We start from the raw sequence: 27,159 nt of genomic DNA, 5'->3' as shown, positions 1-27,159 counted from the left end.
AGAGAGATAGAGAAATACAGAGATATCTACAGTAGAGGTACCACAGACAGATAGAGAAATACAGAGGTATCTACAGTAGAGCTACCACAGACAGATAGAGAAATACAGAGATAACTACAGTAGAGATACCGCAGACATATAGAGAAATACAGAGAGATCTACAGCATAGCTACCCATAGAGAGATAGAGACATACAGAGATATCTACAGTAGAGGTACCACAGACAGAGAAATAGAGAGATATCTACAGTAGAGATACCACAGACAGATAGAGAAATACAGAGAGATCTACAGCATAGCTACCCATAGAGAGATAGAGAAATACAGAGAGATCTACAGTAGAGACACCACAGACAGATAGAGAAATACAGAGAGATCTACAGCATAGCTACCCATAGAGAGATAGAGACATACAGAGATATCTACAGTAGAGGTACCACAGACAGAGAAATAGAGAGATATCTACAGTAGAGATACCACAGACAGATAGAGAAATACAGAGAGATCTACAGCATAGCTACCCATAGAGAGATAGAGAAATACAGAGAGATCTACAGTAGAGACACCACAGACAGATAGAGACATACAGAGAGATCTACAGTAGAGGTACCACAGACAGAGAAATACAGAGATATCCACAGACAGATGTCTCCTATAGGAGAGGAGGGAGAAGGAGGGCTGAGACTGCATGAATAACATCAGTTCCACTTCAGATTTTTTATTTTACAGATTCAGAACGGGACCCATTCAGACCAAGTGAAAAGCATGTTTTACAAAGTTCAGAAAGTATTGGATTCTTATGGTAAAACTATTTCTAACATGGATACATTGACATACATACTGTATAACAATACTGTATAACAATCCCTTACCATTAGGCACTATTGTATTAATGAATGACAATGTGAGGAGTGTTAGCCCGAACCATGTATGTCAAGGTGATCTCTGTTCAATGTCAAAGAGGAGATACTGTAGCTCTTACAGCCAAAACACTTCCTGTGTCCCATGTCCATCAAGTTCTGTCTCACTCTTTCTCTGTTTCAGTCTTTATCTGTCTCACTCTTTCTCTGTCTCAGTCTTTCACTGTCTCACTCTTTCTCTGTTTCAGTCTTTCTCTGTCTCAGTCTTTCTCTGTTTCAGTCTTTCTCTGTCTCAGTCTTTCCATCTTGAGAGCTCAAGGTGCATATACTGTACCTGTAAAGTGACTACATTACCCATAGTCCTCCTCTGTTCTCTTTAGCCCCACCCATCACTTATTAACAGGGCGAATCAGCTCTTTCCCTCTCCATGGCCTCCTCCATCTCATCCATCTCTCTTTCACAGTCCTCACAGCCCTCTGGCCCACATCCTCCTAGCAACACAAGAGTTGGTACATCCCCGTTCCCCACCCCCATCACAGTCCCGTCAGGTGCCCACGCCACGTCAATCATCCCGTCTGGGCACTGCAATAGGCCGTTGACAGAGTAGATCCCGCCCCCGGGGACCACCTCATCGTATGGAGGGGCGTGGCTGGCGGCGCGGGTCTCCTCCAATCGGAGCCTCTGTTTGTGGCGCAGCTCGATGATGGTCTTGGTGTATGAGTTGAGGGTGAAGACTGCAGCTCCCATACAACAGCTGAAGGAGATCCACGCCAGGCTGAGGAGAGACCACAGAGAGAGAGGGAGGGGTCATGAGAGAGAGGGCTATGAAAGAAGGGTCCCTACTATTCACTACTAAGACTGTGAATGAATACCCACGCGAATGACCAGCCGTAGTCCCAGGTCTGAGGCCTCCAGTCTTTAGGGCCAACGATGACAGTCATCTGGAACACTGTGGTGTACATCATGTGGGCCACCATCCCCATCAGACCTGGAAAGGGAGAGAGAAAAGCATTGATTTACTGTTTCATTGATTCTTTAACTGAACATCTTGGCTAGAGGATGGAAGGAAGGGAGGGAGGGAGGGAGGGAGGGAGGAGGGAGGGAGGGAGGGAGGGAGGGAGGGAGGGAGGGAGGGAGGGTAGAGGCATTACCTGACAGTACGGTGCAGATGGCAGCATAGGCGTTGATTTTGAGAGCGTGTATCTCCTTATGGGAACACAACAACTCCAACCACATCAACAGAAAGCCCATTCCCAATAGGCCGATGTAAGTGAACTCAGATATCACCGATAGCCATAACACACCTGGAGACACACACACAGACACACACACACATCTGTTTTACTATCCTTGTTGGGACCAAGCAATTGATTCCCATTCAAAATCCTATTATCCCTAAGCCCTAACCTCAACCCCCTAACCCTAATTGTAACCCTAAACGTAACCCCTGAGCCTAAAATAGTATTTTTCCTTGTCCATGACATGTTCGAGAGAGAGAGAGAGAGAGAGAGAGAGAGAGAGAGAGAGAGAGAGAGAGAGAGAGAGAGAGAGAGAGAGAGAGAGAGAGAGAGAGAGACCACACCTTGTGTTTCACCAGGAGTCAGCTCAATAAAGCTGCGACACTTCTCACCTGGAGGAAAGATTTAGAACAATATCAGCGGTTTGCAACTTTTTGTGAGAGAGAAGTAAAGTGTGCTTGTAGCCTTTCTCACCATCAACGTGTTTCTCACAGCTCTCCCAGAAGCCCGTGTGGAAGTATCTGAAGGTGTACTTGTCCTCTCCTGTCTCCCAGATGTAGTGGACAGCATTGTCCAGCTGTCTCTGGCGGATCTTAGCCAGTTCATCTCTCCTCTGGGGAGACACGGTTCTGTTGTATGGGTTCTGAGTTGGGCTCTCTGGAGAGAGTAGAATATTATATTTCCTCTGGGGGGACAGGGTTCTGTTGTATGGGTTCTGAGTTGGGCTCTCTGGGGGACAGTAGAATATTATATTTCCTCTGGGGGGGCAGGGTTCTGTTGTATGGGTTCTGAGTTGGGCTCTCTGGGGAGAGTAAAATATTATATTTCCTCTGGGGAGACAGGGTTCTGTTGTGTGGGTTCTGAGTTGGGCTCTCTGGAGAGAGTAGAATATTATATTTCCTCTGAGGAGGTTAGACTTCTGTTGTATGGGTTCTGAGTTGGGCTCTCTGGGGAGAGTAGAATATTATATTTCCTCTGAGGAGGTTAGACTTCTGTTGTATGGGTTCTGAGTTGGGCTCTCTGGGGAGAGTAGAATATTATATTTCCTCTGGGGGGACAGGGTTCTATTGTATGGGTTCTGAGTTGGGCTCTCTGGAGAGAGTAGACTATTATATTTCCTCTGTGGGGACAGGGTTCTGTTGTATGGGTTCTGAGTTGGGCTCTCTGGAGAGAGTAGAATATTATATTTCCTCTGGGGGGACAGGGCTCTGTTGTATGGGTTCTGAGTTGGGCTCTGGGGACAATATACTATTATATTTCCTCTGGGGAGACAGGGTTCTGTTCTATGGGTTCTGAGTTGGGCTCTCTGGGGAGAGTAGAATATTATATTTCCTCTGGGGGGACAGGGCTCTGTTGTATGGGTTCTGAGTTGGGCTCTGGGGACAATATACTATTATATTTCCTCTGGGGAGACAGGGTTCTGTTCTATGGGTTCTGAGTTGGGCTCTCTGGGGAGAGTAGAATAATATATTTCCTCTGGGGGGACAGGGCTCTGTTATATGGGTTCTGAGTTGGGCTCTCTGGAGAGAGTACAATATTATATTTCCTCTGGGGGGACAGGGCTCTGTTGTATGGGTTCTGAATTGGGCTCTCTGGGGAGAGTATAATATTATATTTCCTCTGGGGGGACAGGGTTCTGTTGTATGGGTTCTGAGTTGGGCTCTCTGGAGAGAGTAGAATATTATATTTCCTCTGGGGGGACAGGATTCTGTAGTACGGGTTCTGATTTGGGCTCTCTGGGGAGAGTAGAATATTATATTTCCTCTGGGGGGACAGGGTTCTGTTGTATGGGTTCTGAGTTGGGCTCTCTGGAGAGAGTAGAATATTATATTTCCTCTGGGGAGACAGGGTTCTGTTGTATGGGTTCTGAGTTGGGCTCTCTGGAGAGAGTAGAATATTATACTTCCTCTGGGGGGACAGGGTTCTGTTGTATGGGTTCTGAGTTGGGCTCTCTGGGGACAATATACTATTATATTTCCTCTGGGGAGACAGGGTTCTGTTCTATGGGTTCTGAGTTGGGCTCCCTGGGGAGAGTAGAATATTATATTTCCTCTGGGGGGGACAGGGCTCTGTTGTATGGGTTCTGAGTTGGGCTCTGGGGACAATATACTATTATATTTCCTCTGGGGAGACAGGGTTCTGTTGTATGGGTTCTGAATTGGGCTCTCTGGGGAGAGTAGAATATTATATTTCCTCTGGGGGGACAGGTTTCTGTTGTATGGTTTCTGAATTGGGCTCTCTGGGGACAGTAGAATATTATATTTCCTCTGGGGGGACGGGTTCTGTTCTATGGGTTCTGAGTTGGGCTATCTGGGGAGAGTAGAATATTATATTTCCTCTGGGGGACAGGATTCTGTAGTACGGGTTCTGAGTTGGGCTCTCTGGGGAGAGTAGAATATTATATTTCCTATGGGGGACAGGGTTCTGTTGTATGGGTTCTGAGTTGGGCTCTCTGGGGAGAGTATAATATTATATTTCCTCTGGGGGGACAGGGTTCTGTTGTATGGGTCCTGAGTTGGGCTCTCTGGGGAGAGTAGAATATTATATTTCCTCTGGGGGGACAGGATTCTGTAGTACGGGTTCTGAGTTGGGCTCTCTGGGGAGAGTAGAATATTATATTTCCTCTGGGGAGACAGGGTTCTGTTGTATGGGTTCTGAGTTGGGCTATCTGGAGAGAGTAGAATATTATATTTCCTCTGGGGGGACAGGGTTCTGTTGTATGGGTTCTGAGTTGGGCTCTCTGGGGACAATATACTATTATATTTCCTCTGGGGAGACAGGGTTCTGTTCTATGGGTTCTGAGTTGGGCTCTCTGGGGAGAGTAGAATATTATATTTCCTCTGGGGGGACAGGGTTCTGTTGTATGGGTTCTGAGTTGGGCTCTCTGGGGAGAGTAGAATATTATATTTCCTCTGGGGGACAGGTTTCTGTTGTATGGTTTCTGAATTGGGCTCTCTGGGGACAGTAGAATATTATATTTCCTCTGGGGGACGGGTTCTGTTCTATGGGTTCTGAGTTGGGCTATCTGGGGAGAGTAGAATATTATATTTCCTCTGGGGGACAGGATTCTGTAGTACGGGTTCTGAGTTGGGCTCTCTGGGGAGAGTAGAATATTATATTTCCTATGGGGGACAGGGTTCTGTTGTATGGGTTCTGAGTTGGGCTCTCTGGGGAGAGTATAATATTATATTTCCTCTGGGGAGACAGGGTTCTGTTGTATGGGTTCTGAGTTGGGCTCTCTGGAGAGAGTAGAATATTATATTTCCTCTGGGGGGACAGGATTCTGTAGTACGGGTTCTGAGTTGGGCTCTCTGGGGAGAGTAGAATATTATATTTCCTCTGGGGAGACAGGGTTCTGTTGTATGGGTTCTGAGTTGGGCTCTCTGGAGAGAGTACAATATTATATTTCCTCTGGGGGGACAGGGTTCTGTTGTATGGGTTCTGAATTGGGCTCTCTGGGGAGAGTATAATATTATATTTCCTCTGGGGGGACGGGTTCTGTTCTATGGGTTCTGAGTTGGGCTATCTGGGGAGAGTAGAATATTATATTTCCTCTGGGGGGACAGGGTTCTGTTGTATGGGTTCTGAGTTGGGCTCTCTGGGGAGAGTAGAATATTATATTTCCTCTGGGGGGACAGGGCTCTGTTGTATGGGTTCTGAGTTGGGCTCTGGGGACAATATACTATTATATTTCCTCTGGGGAGACAGGGTTCTGTTCTATGGGTTCTGAGTTGGGCTCTCTGGGGAGAGTAGAATATTATATTTCCTCTGGGGGGACAGGGCTCTGTTATATGGGTTCTGAGTTGGGCTCTCTGGAGAGAGTACAATATTATATTTCCTCTGGGGGGACAGGGTTCTGTTGTATGGGTTCTGAATTGGGCTCTCTGGGGAGAGTATAATATTATATTTCCTCTGGGGGGACGGGTTCTGTTCTATGGGTTCTGAGTTGGGCTATCTGGGGAGAGTAGAATATTATATTTCCTCTGGGGGGACAGGGTTCTGTTGTATGGGTTCTGAGTTGGGCTCTCTGGGGAGAGTAGAATATTATATTTCCTCTGGGGGGACAGGGCTCTGTTGTATGGGTTCTGAGTTGGGCTCTGGGGACAATATACTATTATATTTCCTCTGGGGAGACAGGGTTCTGTTCTATGGGTTCTGAGTTGGGCTCTCTGGGGAGAGTAGAATATTATATTTCCTCTGGGGGGACAGGGCTCTGTTATATGGGTTCTGAGTTGGGCTCTCTGGAGAGAGTACAATATTATATTTCCTCTGGGGGGACAGGGTTCTGTTGTATGGGTTCTGAATTGGGCTCTCTGGGGAGAGTATAATATTATATTTCCTCTGGGGGGACGGGTTCTGTTCTATGGGTTCTGAGTTGGGCTATCTGGGGAGAGTAGAATATTATATTTCCTCTGGGGGGACAGGGTTCTGTTGTATGGGTTCTGAGTTGGGCTCTCTGGGGAGAGTAGAATATTATATTTCCTCTGGGGGGACAGGATTCTGTTGTATGGGTTCTGAGTTGGGCTCTCTGGAGAGAGTAGAATATTATATTTCCTCTGGGGGGACAGGGTTCTGTTGTATGGGTTCTGAGTTGGGCTCTCTGGGGACAATATACTATTATATTTCCTCTGGGGAGACAGGGTTCTGTTCTATGGGTTCTGAGTTGGGCTCTCTGGGGAGAGTAGAATATTATATTTCCTCTGGGGGGACAGGGCTCTGTTGTATGGGTTCTGAGTTGGGCTCTGGGGACAATATACTATTATATTTCCTCTGGGGAGACAGGGTTCTGTTGTATGGGTTCTGAATTGGGCTCTCTGGGGAGAGTAGAATATTATATTTCCTCTGGGAGGACAGGTTTCTGTTGTATGGTTTCTGAATTGGGCTCTCTGGGGACAGTAGAATATTATATTTCCTCTGGGGGACGGGGTTCTGTTCTATGGGTTCTGAGTTGGGCTATCTGGGGAGAGTAGAATATTATATTTCCTCTGGGGGACAGGATTCTGTAGTACGGGTTCTGAGTTGGGCTCTCTGGGGAGAGTAGAATATTATATTTCCTATGGGGGGACAGGGTTCTGTTGTATGGGTTCTGAGTTGGGCTCTCTGGGGAGAGTATAATATTATATTTCCTCTGGGGAGACAGGGTTCTGTTGTATGGGTTCTGAGTTGGGCTCTCTGGAGAGAGTAGAATATTATATTTCCTCTGGGGGGACAGGATTCTGTAGTACGGGTTCTGAGTTGGGCTCTCTGGGGAGAGTATAATATTATATTTCCTCTGGGGGGACAGGATTCTGTAGTACGGGTTCTGAGTTGGGCTCTCTGGGGAGAGTAGAATATTATATTTCCTCTGGGGAGACAGGGTTCTGTTGTATGGGTTCTGAGTTGGGCTCTCTGGAGAGAGTAGAATATTATATTTCCTCTGGGGGGACAGGGTTCTGTTGTATGGGTTCTGAGTTGGGCTCTCTGGGGACAATATACTATTATATTTCCTCTGGGGAGACAGGGTTCTGTTCTATGGGTTCTGAGTTGGGCTCTCTGGGGAGAGTAGAATATTATATTTCCTCTGGGGGGACAGGGTTCTGTTGTATGGGTTCTGAGTTGGGCTCTCTGGGGAGAGTAGAATATTATATTTCCTCTGGGGGACAGGTTTCTGTTGTATGGTTTCTGAATTGGGCTCTCTGGGGACAGTAGAATATTATATTTCCTCTGGGGGACGGGTTCTGTTCTATGGGTTCTGAGTTGGGCTATCTGGGGAGAGTATAATATTATATTTCCTCTGGGAGACAGGGTTCTGTTGTATGGGTTCTGAGTTGGGCTCTCTGGAGAGAGTAGAATATTATATTTCCTCTGGGGACAGGGTTCTGTTGTATGGGTTCTGAGTTGGGCTCTCTGGGGACAATATACTATTATATTTCCTCTGGGGAGACAGGGTTCTGTTCTATGGGTTCTGAGTTGGGCTCTCTGGGGAGAGTAGAATATTATATTTCCTCTGGGGGGACAGGGTTCTGTTGTATGGGTTCTGAGTTGGGCTCTCTGGGGAGAGTAGAATATTATATTTCCTCTGGGGGGACAGGTTTCTGTTGTATGGTTTCTGAATTGGGCTCTCTGGGGACAGTAGAATATTATATTTCCTCTGGGGGGACGGGTTCTGTTCTATGGGTTCTGAGTTGGGCTATCTGGGGAGAGTATAATATTATATTTCCTCTGGGGAGACAGGGTTCTGTTGTATGGGTTCTGAGTTGGGCTCTCTGGAGAGAGTAGAATATTATATTTCCTCTGGGGGGACAGGGTTCTGTTGTATGGGTTCTGAGTTGGGCTCTCTTGGGACAATATACTATTATATTTCCTCTGGGGAGACAGGGTTCTGTTCTATGGGTTCTGAGTTGGGCTCTCTGGGGAGAGTAGAATATTATATTTCCTCTGGGGGGACAGGGCTCTGTTGTATGGGTTCTGAGTTGGGCTCTGGGGACAATATACTATTATATTTCCTCTGGGGAGACAGGGTTCTGTTGTATGGGTTCTGAATTGGGCTCTCTGGGGAGAGTAGAATATTATATTTCCTCTGGGAGGACAGGTTTCTGTTGTATGGTTTCTGAATTGGGCTCTTGGGGACAGTAGAATATTATATTTCCTCTGGGGGACGGGTTCTGTTCTATGGGTTCTGAGTTGGGCTATCTGGGGAGAGTAGAATATTATATTTCCTCTGGGGGACAGGATTCTGTAGTACGGGTTCTGAGTTGGGCTCTCTGGGGAGAGTAGAATATTATATTTCCTATGGGGGACAGGGTTCTGTTGTATGGGTTCTGAGTTGGGCTCTCTGGGAGAGTATAATATTATATTTCCTCTGGGGAGACAGGGTTCTGTTGTATGGGTTCTGAGTTGGGCTCTCTGGAGAGAGTAGAATATTATATTTCCTCTGGGGGGACAGGATTCTGTAGTACGGGTTCTGAGTTGGGCTCTCTGGGGAGAGTATAATATTATATTTCCTCTGGGGGGACAGGATTCTGTAGTACGGGTTCTGAGTTGGGCTCTCTGGGGAGAGTAGAATATTATATTTCCTCTGGGGAGACAGGGTTCTGTTGTATGGGTTCTAAGTTGGGCTCTCTGGAGAGAGTAGAATATTATATTTCCTCTGGGGGGACAGGGTTCTGTTGTATGGGTTCTGAGTTTGGCTCTCTGGGGACAATATACTATTATATTTCCTCTGGGGAGACAGGGTTCTGTTCTATGGGTTCTGAGTTGGGCTCTCTGGGGAGAGTAGAATATTATATTTCCTCTGGGGGGACAGGGTTCTGTTGTATGGGTTCTGAGTTGGGCTCTCTGGGAGAGTAGAATATTATATTTCCTCTGGGGGACAGGTTTCTGTTGTATGGTTTCTGAATTGGGCTCTCTGGGGACAGTAGAATATTATATTTCCTCTGGGGGGACGGGTTCTGTTCTATGGGTTCTGAGTTGGGCTATCTGGGGAGAGTAGAATATTATATTTCCTCTGGGGGACAGGATTCTGTAGTACGGGTTCTGAGTTGGGCTCTCTGGGGAGAGTAGAATATTATATTTCTATGGGGGACAGGGTTCTGTTGTATGGGTTCTGAGTTGGGCTCTCTGGGGAGAGTATAATATTATATTTCCTCTGGGAGACAGGGTTCTGTTGTATGGGTTCTGAGTTGGGCTCTCTGGAGAGAGTAGAATATTATATTTCCTCTGGGGGGACAGGATTCTGTAGTACGGGTTCTGAGTTGGGCTCTCTGTGGAGAGTAGAATATTATATTTCCTCTGGGGAGACAGGGTTCTGTTGTATGGGTTCTGAGTTGGGCTCTCCGGAGAGAGTAGAATATTATATTTCCTCTGGGGGGACAGGGTTCTGTTGTATGGGTTCTGAGTTGGGCTCTCTGGGGACAATATACTATTATATTTCCTCTGGGGAGACAAGGTTCTGTTCTATGGGTTCTGAGTTGGGCTCTCTGGAGAGAGTAGAATATTATATTTCCTCTGGGGGGACAGGGTTCTGAGTTGGGCTCTCTGGGGACAATATACTATTATATTTCCTCTGGGGAGACAGGGTTCTGTTCTATGGGTTCTGAGTTGGGCTCTCTGGGGAGAGTAGTATAATATATTTCCTCTGGGGGACAGGGTTCTGTTGTATGGGTTCTGAGTTGGGCTCTCTGGGGACAGTAGAATATTATATTTCCTCTGGGGAGACAGGGTTCTGTTGTATGGGTTCTGAGTTGGGCTCTCTGGAGAGAGTAGCATATTATATTTCCTCTGGGGGGACAGGATTCTGTTGTATGGGTTCTGAGTTGGGCTCTCTGGGGAGAGTAGAATATTATATTTCCTCTGGGGGGACAGGGTTCTGTTGTATGGGTTCTGAGTTGGGCTCTCTGGGGAGAGTATAATATTATATTTCCTCTGGGGAGACAGGGTTCTGTTGTATGGGTTCTGAGTTGGGCTTTCTGGAGAGAGTAGAATATTATATTTCCTCTGGGGAGACAGGGTTCTGTTGTATGGGTTCTGAGTTGGGCTCTCTGGAGAGAGTAGAATATTATATTTCCTCTGGGGGGACAGGGTTCTGTTGTATGGGTTCTGAGTTGGGCTCTCTGGGGACAATATACTATTATATTTCCTCTGGGGAGACAGGGTTCTGTTCTATGGGTTCTGAGTTGGGCTCTCTGGGGAGAGTAGAATATTATATTTCCTCTGGGGGGACAGGGCTCTGTTGTATGGGTTCTGAGTTGGGCTCTGGGGACAATATACTATTATATTTCCTCTGGGGAGACAGGGTTCTGTTGTATGGGTTCTGAATTGGGCTCTCTGGGGAGAGTAGAATATTATATTTCCTCTGGGAGGACAGGTTTCTGTTGTATGGTTTCTGAATTGGGCTCTCTGGGGACAGTAGAATATTATATTTCCTCTGGGGGACGGGTTCTGTTCTATGGGTTCTGAGTTGGGCTATCTGGGGAGAGTAGAATATTATATTTCCTCTGGGGGACAGGATTCTGTAGTACGGGTTCTGAGTTGGGCTCTCTGGGGAGAGTAGAATATTATATTTCCTATGGGGGGACAGGGTTCTGTTGTATGGGTTCTGAGTTGGGCTCTCTGGGGAGAGTATAATATTATATTTCCTCTGGGGAGACAGGGTTCTGTTGTATGGGTTCTGAGTTGGGCTCTCTGGAGAGAGTAGAATATTATATTTCCTCTGGGGGGACAGGATTCTGTAGTACGGGTTCTGAGTTGGGCTCTCTGGGGAGAGTATAATATTATATTTCCTCTGGGGGGACAGGATTCTGTAGTACGGGTTCTGAGTTGGGCTCTCTGGGGAGAGTAGAATATTATATTTCCTCTGGGGAGACAGGGTTCTGTTGTATGGGTTCTGAGTTGGGCTCTCTGGAGAGAGTAGAATATTATATTTCCTCTGGGGGGACAGGGTTCTGTTGTATGGGTTCTGAGTTGGGCTCTCTGGGGACAATATACTATTATATTTCCTCTGGGGAGACAGGGTTCTGTTCTATGGGTTCTGAGTTGGGCTCTCTGGGGAGAGTAGAATATTATATTTCCTCTGGGGGACAGGGTTCTGTTGTATGGGTTCTGAGTTGGGCTCTCTGGGGAGAGTAGAATATTATATTTCCTCTGGGGGACAGGTTTCTGTTGTATGGTTTCTGAATTGGGCTCTCTGGGGACAGTAGAATATTATATTTCCTCTGGGGGACGGGGTTCTGTTCTATGGGTTCTGAGTTGGGCTATCTGGGGAGAGTAGAATATTATATTTCCTCTGGGGGACAGGATTCTGTAGTACGGGTTCTGAGTTGGGCTCTCTGGGGAGAGTAGAATATTATATTTCCTATGGGGGACAGGGTTCTGTTGTATGGGTTCTGAGTTGGGCTCTCTGGGGAGAGTATAATATTATATTTCCTCTGGGGAGACAGGGTTCTGTTGTATGGGTTCTGAGTTGGGCTCTCTGGGAGAGTAGAATATTATATTTCCTCTGGGGGACAGGATTCTGTAGTACGGGTTCTGAGTTGGGCTCTCTGGGGAGAGTAGAATATTATATTTCCTCTGGGGAGACAGGGTTCTGTTGTATCGGTTCTGAGTTGGGCTCTCTGGAGAGAGTAGAATATTATATTTCCTCTGGGGGGACAGGGTTCTGTTGTATGGGTTCTGAGTTGGGCTCTCTGGGGACAATATACTATTATATTTCCTCTGGGGAGACAAGGTTCTGTTCTATGGGTTCTGAGTTGGGCTCTCTGGGGAGAGTAGAATAATATATTTCCTCTGGGGGGACAGGGTTTTGTTGTATGGGTTCTGAGTTGGGCTCTCTGGAGAGAGTAGAATATTATATTTCCTCTGGGGGGACAGGGTTCTGAGTTGGGCTCTCTGGGGACAATATACTATTATATTTCCTCTGGGGAGACAGGGTTCTGTTCTATGGGTTCTGAGTTGGGCTCTCTGGGGAGAGTAGTATAATATATTTCCTCTGGGGGGACAGGGTTCTGTTGTATGGGTTCTGAGTTGGGCTCTCTGGGGACAGTAGAATATTATATTTCCTCTGGGGAGACAGGGTTCTGTTGTATGGGTTCTGAGTTGGGCTCTCTGGAGAGAGTAGCATATTATATTTCCTCTGGGGGGACAGGATTCTGTTGTATGGGTTCTGAGTTGGGCTCTCTGGGGAGAGTAGAATATTATATTTCCTCTGGGGGGACAGGGTTCTGTTGTATGGGTTCTGAGTTGGGCTCTCTGGGGACAGTAGAATATTATATTTCCTCTGGGGGGACGGGTTCTGTTGTATGGGTTCTGAGTTGGGCTATCTGGGGAGAGTAGAATATTATATTTCCTCTGGGGAGACAGGGTTCTGTTGTATGGGTTCTGAGTTGGGCTCTCTGGGGAGAGTAGAATATTATATTTCCTGTGGGGTTAGCCTTCTGTTGTATGGGTTCTGAGTTGGGCTCTCTGGGGAGAGTAGAATATTATATTTCCTCTGGGGGGACAGGGTTCTGTTGTATGGGTTCTGAATTGGGCTCTCTGGGGAGAGTAGAATATTATATTTCCTCTGGGGGGACAGGATTCTGTTGTATGGGTTCTGAGTTGGGCTCTCTGGGGAGAGTAGAATATTATATTTCCTCTGGGGGGACAGGGTTCTGTTGTATGGGTCCTGAGTTGGGCTCTCTGGGGAGAGTAGAATATTATATTTCCTCTGGGGGGACAGGGCTCTGTTATATGGGTTCTGAGTTGGGCTCTCTGGGGAGAGTAGAATATTATAGTTCCTCTGGGGGGACAGGGTTCTGTTGTATGGGTTCTGAGTTGGGCTCTCTGGAGAGAGTAAAATATTATATTTCCTCTGGGGGGACAGGGTTCTGTTGTATGGGTTCTGAGTTGGGCTCTCTGGAGAGAGTAGAATATTATATTTCCTCTGGGGGGACAGGATTCTGTAGTACGGGTTCTGAGTTGGGCTCTCTGGGGAGAGTAGAATATTATATTTCCTATGGGGGGACAGGGTTCTGTTGTATGGGTTCTGAGTTGGGCTCTCTGGGGAGAGTATAATATTATATTTCCTCTGGGGAGACAGGGTTCTGTTGTATGGGTTCTGAGTTGGGCTCTCTGGAGAGTAGAATATTATATTTCCTCTGGGGGACAGGATTCTGTAGTACGGGTTCTGAGTTGGGCTCTCTGGGGAGAGTAGAATATTATATTTCCTCTGGGGAGACAGGGTTCTGTTGTATGGGTTCTGAGTTGGGCTATCTGGAGAGAGTAGAATATTATATTTCCTCTGGGGGGACAGGGTTCTGTTGTATGGGTTCTGAGTTGGGCTCTCTGGGGACAATATACTATTATATTTCCTCTGGGGAGACAGGGTTCTGTTCTATGGGTTCTGAGTTGGGCTCTCTGGGGAGAGTAGAATATTATATTTCCTCTGGGGGGACAGGGTTCTGTTGTATGGGTTCTGAGTTGGGCTCTCTGGGGAGAGTAGAATATTATATTTCCTCTGGGGGACAGGTTTCTGTTGTATGGTTTCTGAATTGGGCTCTCTGGGGACAGTAGAATATTATATTTCCTCTGGGGGACGGGTTCTGTTCTATGGGTTCTGAGTTGGGCTATCTGGGGAGAGTAGAATATTATATTTCCTCTGGGGGACAGGATTCTGTAGTACGGGTTCTGAGTTGGGCTCTCTGGGGAGAGTAGAATATTATATTTCCTATGGGGGGACAGGGTTCTGTTGTATGGGTTCTGAGTTGGGCTCTCTGGGGAGAGTATAATATTATATTTCCTCTGGGGAGACAGGGTTCTGTTGTATGGGTTCTGAGTTGGGCTCTCTGGAGAGAGTAGAATATTATATTTCCTCTGGGGGGACAGGATTCTGTAGTACGGGTTCTGAGTTGGGCTCTCTGGGGAGAGTAGAATATTATATTTCCTCTGGGGAGACAGGGTTCTGTTGTATGGGTTCTGAGTTGGGCTCTCTGGGGAGAGTATAATATTATATTTCCTCTGGGGAGACAGGGTTCTGTTGTATGGGTTCTGAGTTGGGCTCTCTGGAGAGAGTAGAATATTATATTTCCTCTGGGGGGACAGGATTCTGTAGTACGGGTTCTGAGTTGGGCTCTCTGGGGAGAGTAGAATATTATATTTCCTCTGGGGAGACAGGGTTCTGTTGTATGGGTTCTGAATTGGGCTCTCTGGGGAGAGTAGAATATTATATTTCCTCTGGGAGGACAGGTTTCTGTTGTATGGTTTCTGAATTGGGCTCTCTGGGGACAGTAGAATATTATATTTCCTCTGGGGACAGGGTTCTGTTCTATGGGTTCTGAGTTGGGCTCTGGGGAGAGTAGAATATTATATTTCCTCTGGGGGACAGGGTTCTGTTCTATGGGTTCTGAGTTGGGCTCTCTGGGGAGAGTAGAATATTATATTTCCTCTGGGGGGACAGGGTTCTGTTGTATGGGTTCTGAGTTGGGCTCTCTGAATATTATATTTCCTCTAGGTTCTGGGTTCTGAGTTGGGCTCTCTGGGAGAGTAGAATATTATATTTCCTCTGGGGGACAGGGTTCTGTTGTATGGGTTCTGAGTTGGGCTCTCTGGGGAGAGTATAATATTATATTTCCTCTGGGGGACAGGGTTCTGTTGTATGGGTTCTGAGTTGGGCTCTCTGGGAGAGTAGAATATTATATTTCCTCTGGGGGACAGGGTTCTGTAGTACGGGTTCTGAGTTGGGCTCTCTGGGGAGAGTAGAATATTATATTTCCTCTGGGGAGACAGGGTTCTGTTGTATGGGTTCTGAGTTGGGCTCTCTGGGGAGAGTAGAATATTATATTTCCTCTGGGGGGACAGGGTTCTGTTGTATGGGTTCTGAGTTGGGCTCTCTGGGGACAATATACTATTATATTTCCTCTGGGGAGACAGGGTTCTGTTCTATGGGTTCTGAGTTGGGCTCTCTGGGGAGAGTAGAATATTATATTTCCTCTGGGGAGACAGGGTTCTGTTGTATGGGTTCTGAGTTGGGCTCTCTGGGGAGAGTAGAATATTATATTTCCTCTGGGGGACAGGTTTCTGTTGTATGGGTTTCTGAATTGGGCTCTCTGGGGACAGTAGAATATTATATTTCCTCTGGGGGACAGGGTTCTGTTCTATGGGTTCTGAGTTGGGCTATCTGAAGTAGAATATTATATTTCCTCTGGGGGACAGGATTCTGTTGTATGGGTTCTGAGTTGGGCTCTCTGGGGAAGTAGAATATTATATTTCCTCTGGGGGGACAGGGTTCTGTTGTATGGGTTCTGAGTTGGGCTCTCTGGGGAGAGTAGAATATTATATTTCCTCTGGGGAGACAGGGTTCTGTTGTATGGGTTCTGAGTTGGGCTCTCTGGAGAGAGTAGAATATTATATTTCCTCTGGGGGGACAGGGTTCTGTTGTATGGGTTCTGAGTTGGGCTCTCTGGGGAGAGTAGAATATTATATTTCCTCTGGGGAGACAGGGTTCTGTTGTATGGGTTCTGAGTTGGGCTCTCTGGGGAGAGTATAATATTATATTTCCTCTGGGGAGACAGGGTTCTGTTGTATGGGTTCTGAGTTGGGCTCTCTGGGAGAGTAGAATATTATATTTCCTCTGGGGGACAGGATTCTGTTGTATGGGTTCTGAGTTGGGCTCTGGGGACAATATACTATTATATTTCCTCTGGGGAGACAGGGTTCTGTTGTATGGGTTCTGAATTGGGCTCTCTGGGGAGAGTAGAATATTATATTTCCTCTGGGAGGACAGGTTTCTGTTGTATGGTTTCTGAATTGGGCTCTCTGGGGACAGTAGAATATTATATTTCCTCTGGGGACGGGTTCTGTTCTATGGGTTCTGAGTTGGGCTATCTGGGGAGAGTAGAATATTATATTTCCTCTGGGGGACAGGATTCTGTAGTACGGGTTCTGAGTTGGGCTCTCTGGGGAGAGTAGAATATTATATTTCCTATGGGGGGACAGGGTTCTGTTGTATGGGTTCTGAGTTGGGCTCTCTGGGGAGAGTATAATATTATATTTCCTCTGGGGAGACAGGGTTCTGTTGTATGGGTTCTGAGTTGGGCTCTCTGGAGAGAGTAGAATATTATATTTCCTCTGGGGGGACAGGATTCTGTAGTACGGGTTCTGAGTTGGGCTCTCTGGGGAGAGTATAATATTATATTTCCTCTGGGGGGACAGGATTCTGTAGTACGGGTTCTGAGTTGGGCTCTCTGGGGAGAGTAGAATATTATATTTCCTCTGGGGAGACAGGGTTCTGTTGTATGGGTTCTGAGTTGGGCTCTCTGGAGAGAGTAGAATATTATATTTCCTCTGGGGGGACAGGGTTCTGTTGTATGGGTTCTGAGTTGGGCTCTCTGGGGACAATATACTATTATATTTCCTCTGGGGAGACAGGGTTCTGTTCTATGGGTTCTGAGTTGGGCTCTCTGGGGAGAGTAGAATATTATATTTCCTCTGGGGGGACAGGGTTCTGTTGTATGGGTTCTGAGTTGGGCTCTCTGGGGAGAGTAGAATATTATATTTCCTCTGGGGGGACAGGTTTCTGTTGTATGGTTTCTGAATTGGGCTCTCTGGGGACAGTAGAATATTATATTTCCTCTGGGGGGACGGGTTCTGTTCTATGGGTTCTGAGTTGGGCTATCTGGGGAGAGTAGAATATTATATTTCCTCTGGGGGGACAGGATTCTGTAGTACGGGTTCTGAGTTGGGCTCTCTGGGGAGAGTAGAATATTATATTTCCTATGGGGGACAGGGTTCTGTTGTATGGGTTCTGAGTTGGGCTCTCTGGGGAGAGTATAATATTATATTTCCTCTGGGGAGACAGGGTTCTGTTGTATGGGTTCTGAGTTGGGCTCTCTGGAGAGAGTAGAATATTATATTTCCTCTGGGGGACAGGATTCTGTAGTACGGGTTCTGAGTTGGGCTCTCTGGGGAGAGTAGAATATTATATTTCCTCTGGGAGACAGGGTTCTGTTGTATGGGTTCTGAGTTGGGCTCTCTGGAGAGAGTAGAATATTATATTTCCTCTGGGGGACAGGGTTCTGTTGTATGGGTTCTGAGTTGGGCTCTCTGGGGACAATATACTATTATATTTCCTCTGGGAGACAAGGTTCTGTTCTATGGGTTCTGAGTTGGGCTCTCTGGGGAGAGTAGAATAATATATTTCCTCTGGGGGACAGGGTTTTGTTGTATGGGTTCTGAGTTGGGCTCTCTGGAAGAGGAATATTATATTTCCTCTGGGGGACAGGGTTCTGAGTTGGGCTCTCTGGGGACAATATACTATTATATTTCCTCTGGGAGACAGGGTTCTGTTCTATGGGTTCTGAGTTGGGCTCTCTGGGGAGAGTAGTATAATATATTTCCTCTGGGGGGACAGGGTTCTGTTGTATGGGTTCTGAGTTGGGCTCTCTGGGGACAGTAGAATATTATATTTCCTCTGGGGAGACAGGGTTCTGTTGTATGGGTTCTGAGTTGGGCTCTCTGGAGAGAGTAGCATATTATATTTCCTCTGGGGGGACAGGATTCTGTTGTATGGGTTCTGAGTTGGGCTCTCTGGGGAGAGTAGAATATTATATTTCCTCTGGGGGGACAGGGTTCTGTTGTATGGGTTCTGAGTTGGGCTCTCTGGGGACAGTAGAATATTATATTTCCTCTGGGGGGACGGGTTCTGTTGTATGGGTTCTGAGTTGGGCTATCTGGGGAGAGTAGAATATTATATTTCCTCTGGGGAGACAGGGTTCTGTTGTATGGGTTCTGAGTTGGGCTCTCTGGGGAGAGTAGAATATTATATTTCCTGTGAGGGGGTTAGCCTTCTGTTGTATGGGTTCTGAGTTGGGCTCTCTGGGGAGAGTAGAATATTATATTTCCTCTGGGGGGACAGGGTTCTGTTGTATGGGTTCTGAATTGGGCTCTCTGGGGAGAGTAGAATATTATATTTCCTCTGGGGGGACAGGATTCTGTTGTATGGGTTCTGAGTTGGGCTCTCTGGGGAGAGTAGAATATTATATTTCCTCTGGGGGGACAGGGTTCTGTTGTATGGGTCCTGAGTTGGGCTCTCTGGGGAGAGTAGAATATTATATTTCCTCTGGGGGGACAGGGCTCTGTTATATGGGTTCTGAGTTGGGCTCTCTGGGGAGAGTAGAATATTATAGTTCCTCTGGGGGACAGGGTTCTGTTGTATGGGTTCTGAGTTGGGCTCTCTGGAGAGAGTAAATATTATATTTCCTCTGGGGGGACAGGGTTCTGTTGTATGGGTTCTGAGTTGGGCTCTCTGGGAGAGTAGAATATTATATTTCCTCTGGGGGACAGGATTCTGTAAAGTATGGGTTCTGAGTTGGGCTCTCTGGGGAGAGTAGAATATTATATTTCCTATGGGGGGACAGGGTTCTGTTGTATGGGTTCTGAGTTGGGCTCTCTGGGGAGAGTATAATATTATATTTCCTCTGGGGAGACAGGGTTCTGTTGTATGGGTTCTGAGTTGGGCTCTCTGGAGAGAGTAGAATATTATATTTCCTCTGGGGGGACAGGATTCTGTAGTACGGGTTCTGAGTTGGGCTCTCTGGGGAGAGTAGAATATTATATTTCCTCTGGGGAGACAGGGTTCTGTTGTATGGGTTCTGAGTTGGGCTATCTGGAGAGAGTAGAATATTATATTTCCTCTGGGGGGACAGGGTTCTGTTGTATGGGTTCTGAGTTGGGCTCTCTGGGGACAATATACTATTATATTTCCTCTGGGGAGACAGGGTTCTGTTCTATGGGTTCTGAGTTGGGCTCTCTGGGAGAGTAGAATATTATATTTCCTCTGGGGGACAGGGTTCTGTTGTATGGGTTCTGAGTTGGGCTCTCTGGGGAGAGTAGAATATTATATTTCCTCTGGGGGACAGGTTTCTGTTGTATGGTTTCTGAATTGGGCTCTCTGGGGACAGTAGAATATTATATTTCCTCTGGGGGACGGGTTCTGTTCTATGGGTTCTGAGTTGGGCTATCTGGGGAGAGTAGAATATTATATTTCCTCTGGGGGACAGGATTCTGTAGTACGGGTTCTGAGTTGGGCTCTCTGGGGAGAGTAGAATATTATATTTCCTATGGGGGACAGGGTTCTGTTGTATGGGTTCTGAGTTGGGCTCTCTGGGGAGAGTATAATATTATATTTCCTCTGGGGAGACAGGGTTCTGTTGTATGGGTTCTGAGTTGGGCTCTCTGGAGAGAGTAGAATATTATATTTCCTCTGGGGGGACAGGATTCTGTAGTACGGGTTCTGAGTTGGGCTCTCTGGGGAGAGTAGAATATTATATTTCCTCTGGGGAGACAGGGTTCTGTTGTATGGGTTCTGAGTTGGGCTCTCTGGAGAGAGTACAATATTATATTTCCTCTGGGGGGACAGGGTTCTGTTGTATGGGTTCTGAATTGGGCTCTCTGGGGAGAGTATAATATTATATTTCCTCTGGGGGGACGGGTTCTGTTCTATGGGTTCTGAGTTGGGCTATCTGGGGAGAGTAGAATATTATATTTCCTCTGGGGGGACAGGGTTCTGTTGTATGGGTTCTGAGTTGGGCTCTCTGGGGAGAGTAGAATATTATATTTCCTCTGGGGGGACAGGGCTCTGTTGTATGGGTTCTGAGTTGGGCTCTGGGGACAATATACTATTATATTTCCTCTGGGGAGACAGGGTTCTGTTCTATGGGTTCTGAGTTGGGCTCTCTGGGGAGAGTAGAATATTATATTTCCTCTGGGGGACAGGGCTCTGTTATATGGGTTCTGAGTTGGGCTCTCTGGAGAGAGTACAATATTATATTTCCTCTGGGGGACAGGGTTCTGTTGTATGGGTTCTGAATTGGGCTCTCTGGGAGAGTATAATATTATATTTCCTCTGGGTGGGACGGGTTCTGTTCTATGGGTTCTGAGTTGGGCTATCTGGGGAGAGTAGAATATTATATTTCCTCTGGGGGGACAGGGTTCTGTTGTATGGGTTCTGAGTTGGGCTCTCTGGGGAGAGTAGAATATTATATTTCCTCTGGGGGACAGGGCTCTGTTGTATGGGTTCTGAGTTGGGCTCTGGGGACAATATACTATTATATTTCCTCTGGGGAGACAGGGTTCTGTTCTATGGGTTCTGAGTTGGGCTCTCTGGGGAGAGTAGAATATTATATTTCCTCTGGGGGGACAGGGCTCTGTTGTATGGGTTCTGAGTTGGGCTCTCTGGAGAGTAGAATATTATATTTCCTCTGGGGGACAGGGTTCTGTTGTATGGGTTCTGAATTGGGCTCTCTGGGGAGAGTATAATATTATATTTCCTCTGGGGGGACGGGTTCTGTTCTATGGGTTCTGAGTTGGGCTATCTGGGGAGAGTAGAATATTATATTTCCTCTGGGGGGACAGGGTTCTGTTGTATGGGTTCTGAGTTGGGCTCTCTGGGGAGAGTAGAATATTATATTTCCTCTGGGGGGACAGGATTCTGTTGTATGGGTTCTGAGTTGGGCTCTCTGGAGAGAGTAGAATATTATATTTCCTCTGGGGGGACAGGGTTCTGTTGTATGGGTTCTGAGTTGGGCTCTCTGGGGACAATATACTATTATATTTCCTCTGGGGAGACAGGGTTCTGTTCTATGGGTTCTGAGTTGGGCTCTCTGGGGAGAGTAGAATATTATATTTCCTCTGGGGGGACAGGGCTCTGTTGTATGGGTTCTGAGTTGGGCTCTGGGGACAATATACTATTATATTTCCTCTGGGGAGACAGGGTTCTGTTGTATGGGTTCTGAATTGGGCTCTCTGGGGAGAGTAGAATATTATATTTCCTCTGGGAGGACAGGTTTCTGTTGTATGGTTTCTGAATTGGGCTCTCTGGGGACAGTAGAATATTATATTTCCTCTGGGGGGACGGGTTCTGTTCTATGGGTTCTGAGTTGGGCTATCTGGGGAGAGTAGAATATTATATTTCCTCTGGGGGGACAGGATTCTGTAGTACGGGTTCTGAGTTGGGCTCTCTGGGGAGAGTAGAATATTATATTTCCTATGGGGGGACAGGGTTCTGTTGTATGGGTTCTGAGTTGGGCTCTCTGGGGAGAGTATAATATTATATTTCCTCTGGGGAGACAGGGTTCTGTTGTATGGGTTCTGAGTTGGGCTCTCTGGAAAGTAGAATATTATATTTCCTCTGGGGGACAGGATTCTGTAGTACGGGTTCTGAGTTGGGCTCTCTGGGGAGAGTATAATATTATATTTCCTCTGGGGGACAGGATTCTGGTACGGGTTCTGAGTTGGGCTCTCTGGGGAGAGTAGAATATTATATTTCCTCTGGGGAGGGGTTCTGTTGTATGGGTTCTGAGTTGGGCTCTCTGGAGAGAGTAGAATATTATATTTCCTCTGGGGGACAGGGTTCTGTTGTATGGGTTCTGAGTTGGGCTCTCTGGGGACAATATACTATTATATTTCCTCTGGGGAGACAGGGTTCTGTTCTTGGGCTCTCTGGGGAGAGTATAATATTATATTTCCTCTGGGGAGACAGGGTTCTGTTGTATGGGTTCTGAGTTGGGCTCTCTGGAGAGTAGAATATTATATTTCCTCTGGGGGGACAGGATTCTGTGTATGGGTTCTGAGTTGGGCTCTCTGGGGAGAGTATAATATTATATTTCCTCTGGGGGACAGGATTCTGTAGTACGGGTTCTGAGTTGGGCTCTCTGGGGAGAGTAGAATATTATATTTCCTCTGGGGAGACAGGGTTCTGTTGTATGGGTTCTGAGTTGGGCTCTCTGGGAGAGTAGAATATTATATTTCCTCTGGGGGACAGGGTTCTGTTGTATGGGTTCTGAGTTGGGCTCTCTGGGGACAATATACTATTATATTTCCTCTGGGGAGACAGGGTTCTGTTCTATGGGTTCTGAGTTGGGCTCTCTGGGGAGAGTAGAATATTATATTTCCTCTGGGGGACAGGGTTCTGTTGTATGGGTTCTGAGTTGGGCTCTCTGGGGAGAGTAGAATATTATATTTCCTCTGGGGGACAGGTTTCTGTTGTATGGTTTCTGAATTGGGCTCTCTGGGGACAGTAGAATATTATATTTCCTCTGGGGGACGGGTTCTGTTCTATGGGTTCTGAGTTGGGCTATCTGGGGAGAGTAGAATATTATATTTCCTCTGGGGGACAGGATTCTGTAGTACGGGTTCTGAGTTGGGCTCTCTGGGGAGAGTAGAATATTATATTTCCTATGGGGGACAGGGTTCTGTTGTATGGGTTCTGAGTTGGGCTCTCTGGGGAGAGTATAATATTATATTTCCTCTGGGGAGACAGGGTTCTGTTGTATGGGTTCTGAGTTGGGCTCTCTGGAAGAGTAGAATATTATATTTCCTCTGGGGGACAGGATTCTACGGGTTCTGAGTTGGGCTCTCTGGGAGAGTAGAATATTATATTTCCTCTGGGGAGACAGGGTTCTGTTGTATGGGTTCTGAGTTGGGCTCTCCGGAGAGAGTAGAATATTATATTTCCTCTGGGGGGACAGGGTTCTGTTGTATGGGTTCTGAGTTGGGCTCTCTGGGGACAATATACTATTATATTTCCTCTGGGGAGACAAGGTTCTGTTCTATGGGTTCTGAGTTGGGCTCTCTGGAGAGAGTAGAATATTATATTTCCTCTGGGGGGACAGGGTTCTGAGTTGGGCTCTCTGGGGACAATATACTATTATATTTCCTCTGGGGAGACAGGGTTCTGTTCTATGGGTTCTGAGTTGGGCTCTCTGGGGAGAGTAGTATAATATATTTCCTCTGGGGGGACAGGGTTCTGTTGTATGGGTTCTGAGTTGGGCTCTCTGGGGACAGTAGAATATTATATTTCCTCTGGGGAGACAGGGTTCTGTTGTATGGGTTCTGAGTTGGGCTCTCTGGAGAGAGTAGCATATTATATTTCCTCTGGGGGGACAGGATTCTGTTGTATGGGTTCTGAGTTGGGCTCTCTGGGGAGAGTAGAATATTATATTTCCTCTGGGGGGACAGGGTTCTGTTGTATGGGTTCTGAGTTGGGCTCTCTGGGGAGAGTATAATATTATATTTCCTCTGGGGAGACAGGGTTCTGTTGTATGGGTTCTGAGTTGGGCTTTCTGGAGAGAGTAGAATATTATATTTCCTCTGGGGGACAGGGTTCTGTTGTATGGGTTCTGAGTTGGGCTCTCTGGAGAGAGTAGAATATTATATTTCCTCTGGGGGACAGGGTTCTGTTGTATGGGTTCTGAGTTGGGCTCTCTGGGGACAATATAATATTATATTTCCTCTGGGAGACAGGGTTCTGTTGTATGGGTTCTGAGTTGGGCTCTCTGGGGAGAGTAGAATATTATATTTCCTCTGGGGGACAGGGCTCTGTTGTATGGGTTCTGAGTTGGGCTCTGGGGACAATAGAATATTATATTTCCTCTGGGGAGACAGGGTTCTGTTGTATGGGTTCTGAATTGGGCTCTCTGGGGAGAGTAGAATATTATATTTCCTCTGGGAGGACAGGTTTCTGTTGTATGGTTTCTGAATTGGGCTCTCTGGGGACAGTAGAATATTATATTTCCTCTGGGGGACGGGTTCTGTTCTATGGGTTCTGAGTTGGGCTATCTGGGGAGAGTAGAATATTATATTTCCTCTGGGGGACAGGATTCTGTTGTACGGGTTCTGAGTTGGGCTCTCTGGGGAGAGTAGAATATTATATTTCCTATGGGGGACAGGGTTCTGTTGTATGGGTTCTGAGTTGGGCTCTCTGGGGAGAGTATAATATTATATTTCCTCTGGGGAGACAGGGTTCTGTTGTATGGGTTCTGAGTTGGGCTCTCTGGGAGAGTAGAATATTATATTTCCTCTGGGGGACAGGATTCTGTTGTACGGGTTCTGAGTTGGGCTCTCTGGGAGAGTATAATATTATATTTCCTCTGGGGGGACAGGATTCTGTAGTACGGGTTCTGAGTTGGGCTCTCTGGGGAGAGTAGAATATTATATTTCCTCTGGGGAGACAGGGTTCTGTTGTATGGGTTCTGGAGTTGGGCTCTCTGGAGAGAGTAGAATATTATATTTCCTCTGGGGGACAGGGTTCTGTTGTATGGGTTCTGAGTTGGGCTCTCTGGGGACAATATACTATTATATTTCCTCTGGGGAGACAGGGTTCTGTTCTATGGGTTCTGAGTTGGGCTCTCTGGGGAGAGTAGAATATTATATTTCCTCTGGGGGGACAGGGTTCTGTTGTATGGGTTCTGAGTTGGGCTCTCTGGGGAGAGTAGAATATTATATTTCCTCTGGGGGGACAGGTTTCTGTTGTATGGTTTCTGAATTGGGCTCTCTGGGGACAGTAGAATATTATATTTCCTCTGGGGGGACGGGTTCTGTTCTATGGGTTCTGAGTTGGGCTATCTGGGGAGAGTAGAATATTATATTTCCTCTGGGGGGACAGGATTCTGTAGTACGGGTTCTGAGTTGGGCTCTCTGGGGAGAGTAGAATATTATATTTCCTATGGGGGGACAGGGTTCTGTTGTATGGGTTCTGAGTTGGGCTCTCTGGGGAGAGTATAATATTATATTTCCTCTGGGGAGACAGGGTTCTGTTGTATGGGTTCTGAGTTGGGCTCTCTGGAGAGAGTAGAATATTATATTTCCTCTGGGGGGACAGGATTCTGTAGTACGGGTTCTGAGTTGGGCTCTCTGGGGAGAGTAGAATATTATATTTCCTCTGGGGAGACAGGGTTCTGTTGTATGGGTTCTGAGTTGGGCTCTCTGGAGAGAGTAGAATATTATATTTCCTCTGGGGGGACAGGGTTCTGTTGTATGGGTTCTGAGTTGGGCTCTCTGGGGACAATATACTATTATATTTCCTCTGGGGAGACAAGGTTCTGTTCTATGGGTTCTGAGTTGGGCTCTCTGGGGAGAGTAGAATAATATATTTCCTCTGGGGGGACAGGGTTTTGTTGTATGGGTTCTGAGTTGGGCTCTCTGGAGAGAGTAGAATATTATATTTCCTCTGGGGACAGGGTTCTGAGTTGGGCTCTCTGGGGACAATATACTATTATATTTCCTCTGGGGAGACAGGGTTCTGTTCTATGGGTTCTGAGTTGGGCTCTCTGGGGAGAGTAGTATAATATATTTCCTCTGGGGGGACAGGGTTCTGTTGTATGGGTTCTGAGTTGGGCTCTCTGGGGACAGTAGAATATTATATTTCCTCTGGGGAGACAGGGTTCTGTTGTATGGGTTCTGAGTTGGGCTCTCTGGAGAGAGTAGCATATTATATTTCCTCTGGGGGGACAGGATTCTGTTGTATGGGTTCTGAGTTGGGCTCTCTGGGGAGAGTAGAATATTATATTTCCTCTGGGGGGACAGGGTTCTGTTGTATGGGTTCTGAGTTGGGCTCTCTGGGGACAGTAGAATATTATATTTCCTCTGGGGGGACGGGTTCTGTTGTATGGGTTCTGAGTTGGGCTATCTGGGGAGAGTAGAATATTATATTTCCTCTGGGGAGACAGGGTTCTGTTGTATGGGTTCTGAGTTGGGCTCTCTGGGAGAGTAGAATATTATATTTCCTGTGAGGGGTTAGCCTTCTGTTGTATGGGTTCTGAGTTGGGCTCTCTGGGGAGAGTAGAATATTATATTTCCTCTGGGGGACAGGGTTCTGTTGTATGGGTTCTGAATTGGGCTCTCTGGGGGAGAGTAGAATATTATATTTCCTCTGGGGGACAGGATTCTGTTGTATGGGTTCTGAGTTGGGCTCTCTGGGGAGAGTAGAATATTATATTTCCTCTGGGGGGACAGGGTTCTGTTGTATGGGTCCTGAGTTGGGCTCTCTGGGGAGAGTAGAATATTATATTTCCTCTGGGGGGACAGGGCTCTGTTATATGGGTTCTGAGTTGGGCTCTCTGGGGAGAGTAGAATATTATAGTTCCTCTGGGGGGACAGGGTTCTGTTGTATGGGTTCTGAGTTGGGCTCTCTGGAGAGAGTAAAATATTATATTTCCTCTGGGGGGACAGGGTTCTGTTGTATGGGTTCTGAGTTGGGCTCTCTGGAGAGAGTAGAATATTATATTTCCTCTGGGGAGACAGGGTTCTGTTGTATGGGTTCTGAGTTGGGCTCTCTGGGGAGAGTAGAATATTATCTTGGTTTCCATCGGATGACAGTGGAACTGTATCTTTCTGTTCACCTCTCTTAACTTCCTGTGCCATATTTGTTCCACACAACACATACCTGAACATTCTGAGTAAAACCCTACATTCTTTCTCTTATCCTTTCTAAGTGACCCACTGGGCACACACTGGTTGAATCAACATTGTTTCCACGTTATTTAAAATAAATGAAATAGACTTTGAATTGAAGTTAATGCCCAGTAGGGATTGATTAAAATCGCATCCCACTTCTTGTGAATGACACTGGGTCAGCTTGTCGCTCCTATCTCTGTTGTAAAACTCACATGGGATGTAATCCCTCTAAATGGATTCACTCCCAAATCTATTCCCCATTGTCTACAACACTAAGGTATTTATAATATAACTCAGACAAGATCAACCACCTGTGTTACTAAGTGTGTGTCAGGTGACCCTCCTGCTGTGGTTAGCGTGTGTATCAGGTGAGCCTCC

The 27,159-nt window shown here is 46.7% G+C and overlaps 1 protein-coding gene across 1 annotated transcript in view; it reads right to left on the bottom strand.

Moving 5' to 3' along the window:
• Positions 1-793: 793 nt before the first annotated feature.
• The window catches only part of LOC127914264 (germ cell-specific gene 1-like protein), a 27,601-nt gene continuing 1,235 nt past the window's right edge, over positions 794-27,159 (bottom strand). Inside the window, exons 2-6 of the mRNA XM_052489270.1 lie at positions 2,572-2,710; positions 2,442-2,489; positions 2,011-2,163; positions 1,736-1,847; positions 794-1,634 (exon numbers count right to left, since the gene is read on the bottom strand). Coding sequence (XP_052345230.1) covers positions 1,256-1,634; positions 1,736-1,847; positions 2,011-2,163; positions 2,442-2,489; positions 2,572-2,710 — 831 coding nt within the window. The 3' untranslated portion in view covers positions 794-1,255. The remainder of the gene's footprint in view (positions 1,635-1,735; positions 1,848-2,010; positions 2,164-2,441; positions 2,490-2,571; positions 2,711-27,159) is intronic.

The sequence above is a fragment of the Oncorhynchus keta genome, chromosome 31, assembly GCF_023373465.1.
Source record: "Oncorhynchus keta strain PuntledgeMale-10-30-2019 chromosome 31, Oket_V2, whole genome shotgun sequence".
NCBI lineage: Eukaryota > Metazoa > Chordata > Actinopteri > Salmoniformes > Salmonidae > Oncorhynchus > Oncorhynchus keta.
Note: the sequence above shows the minus strand (reverse complement) of the source record. Positions and strands in the feature narration are given on the sequence as shown.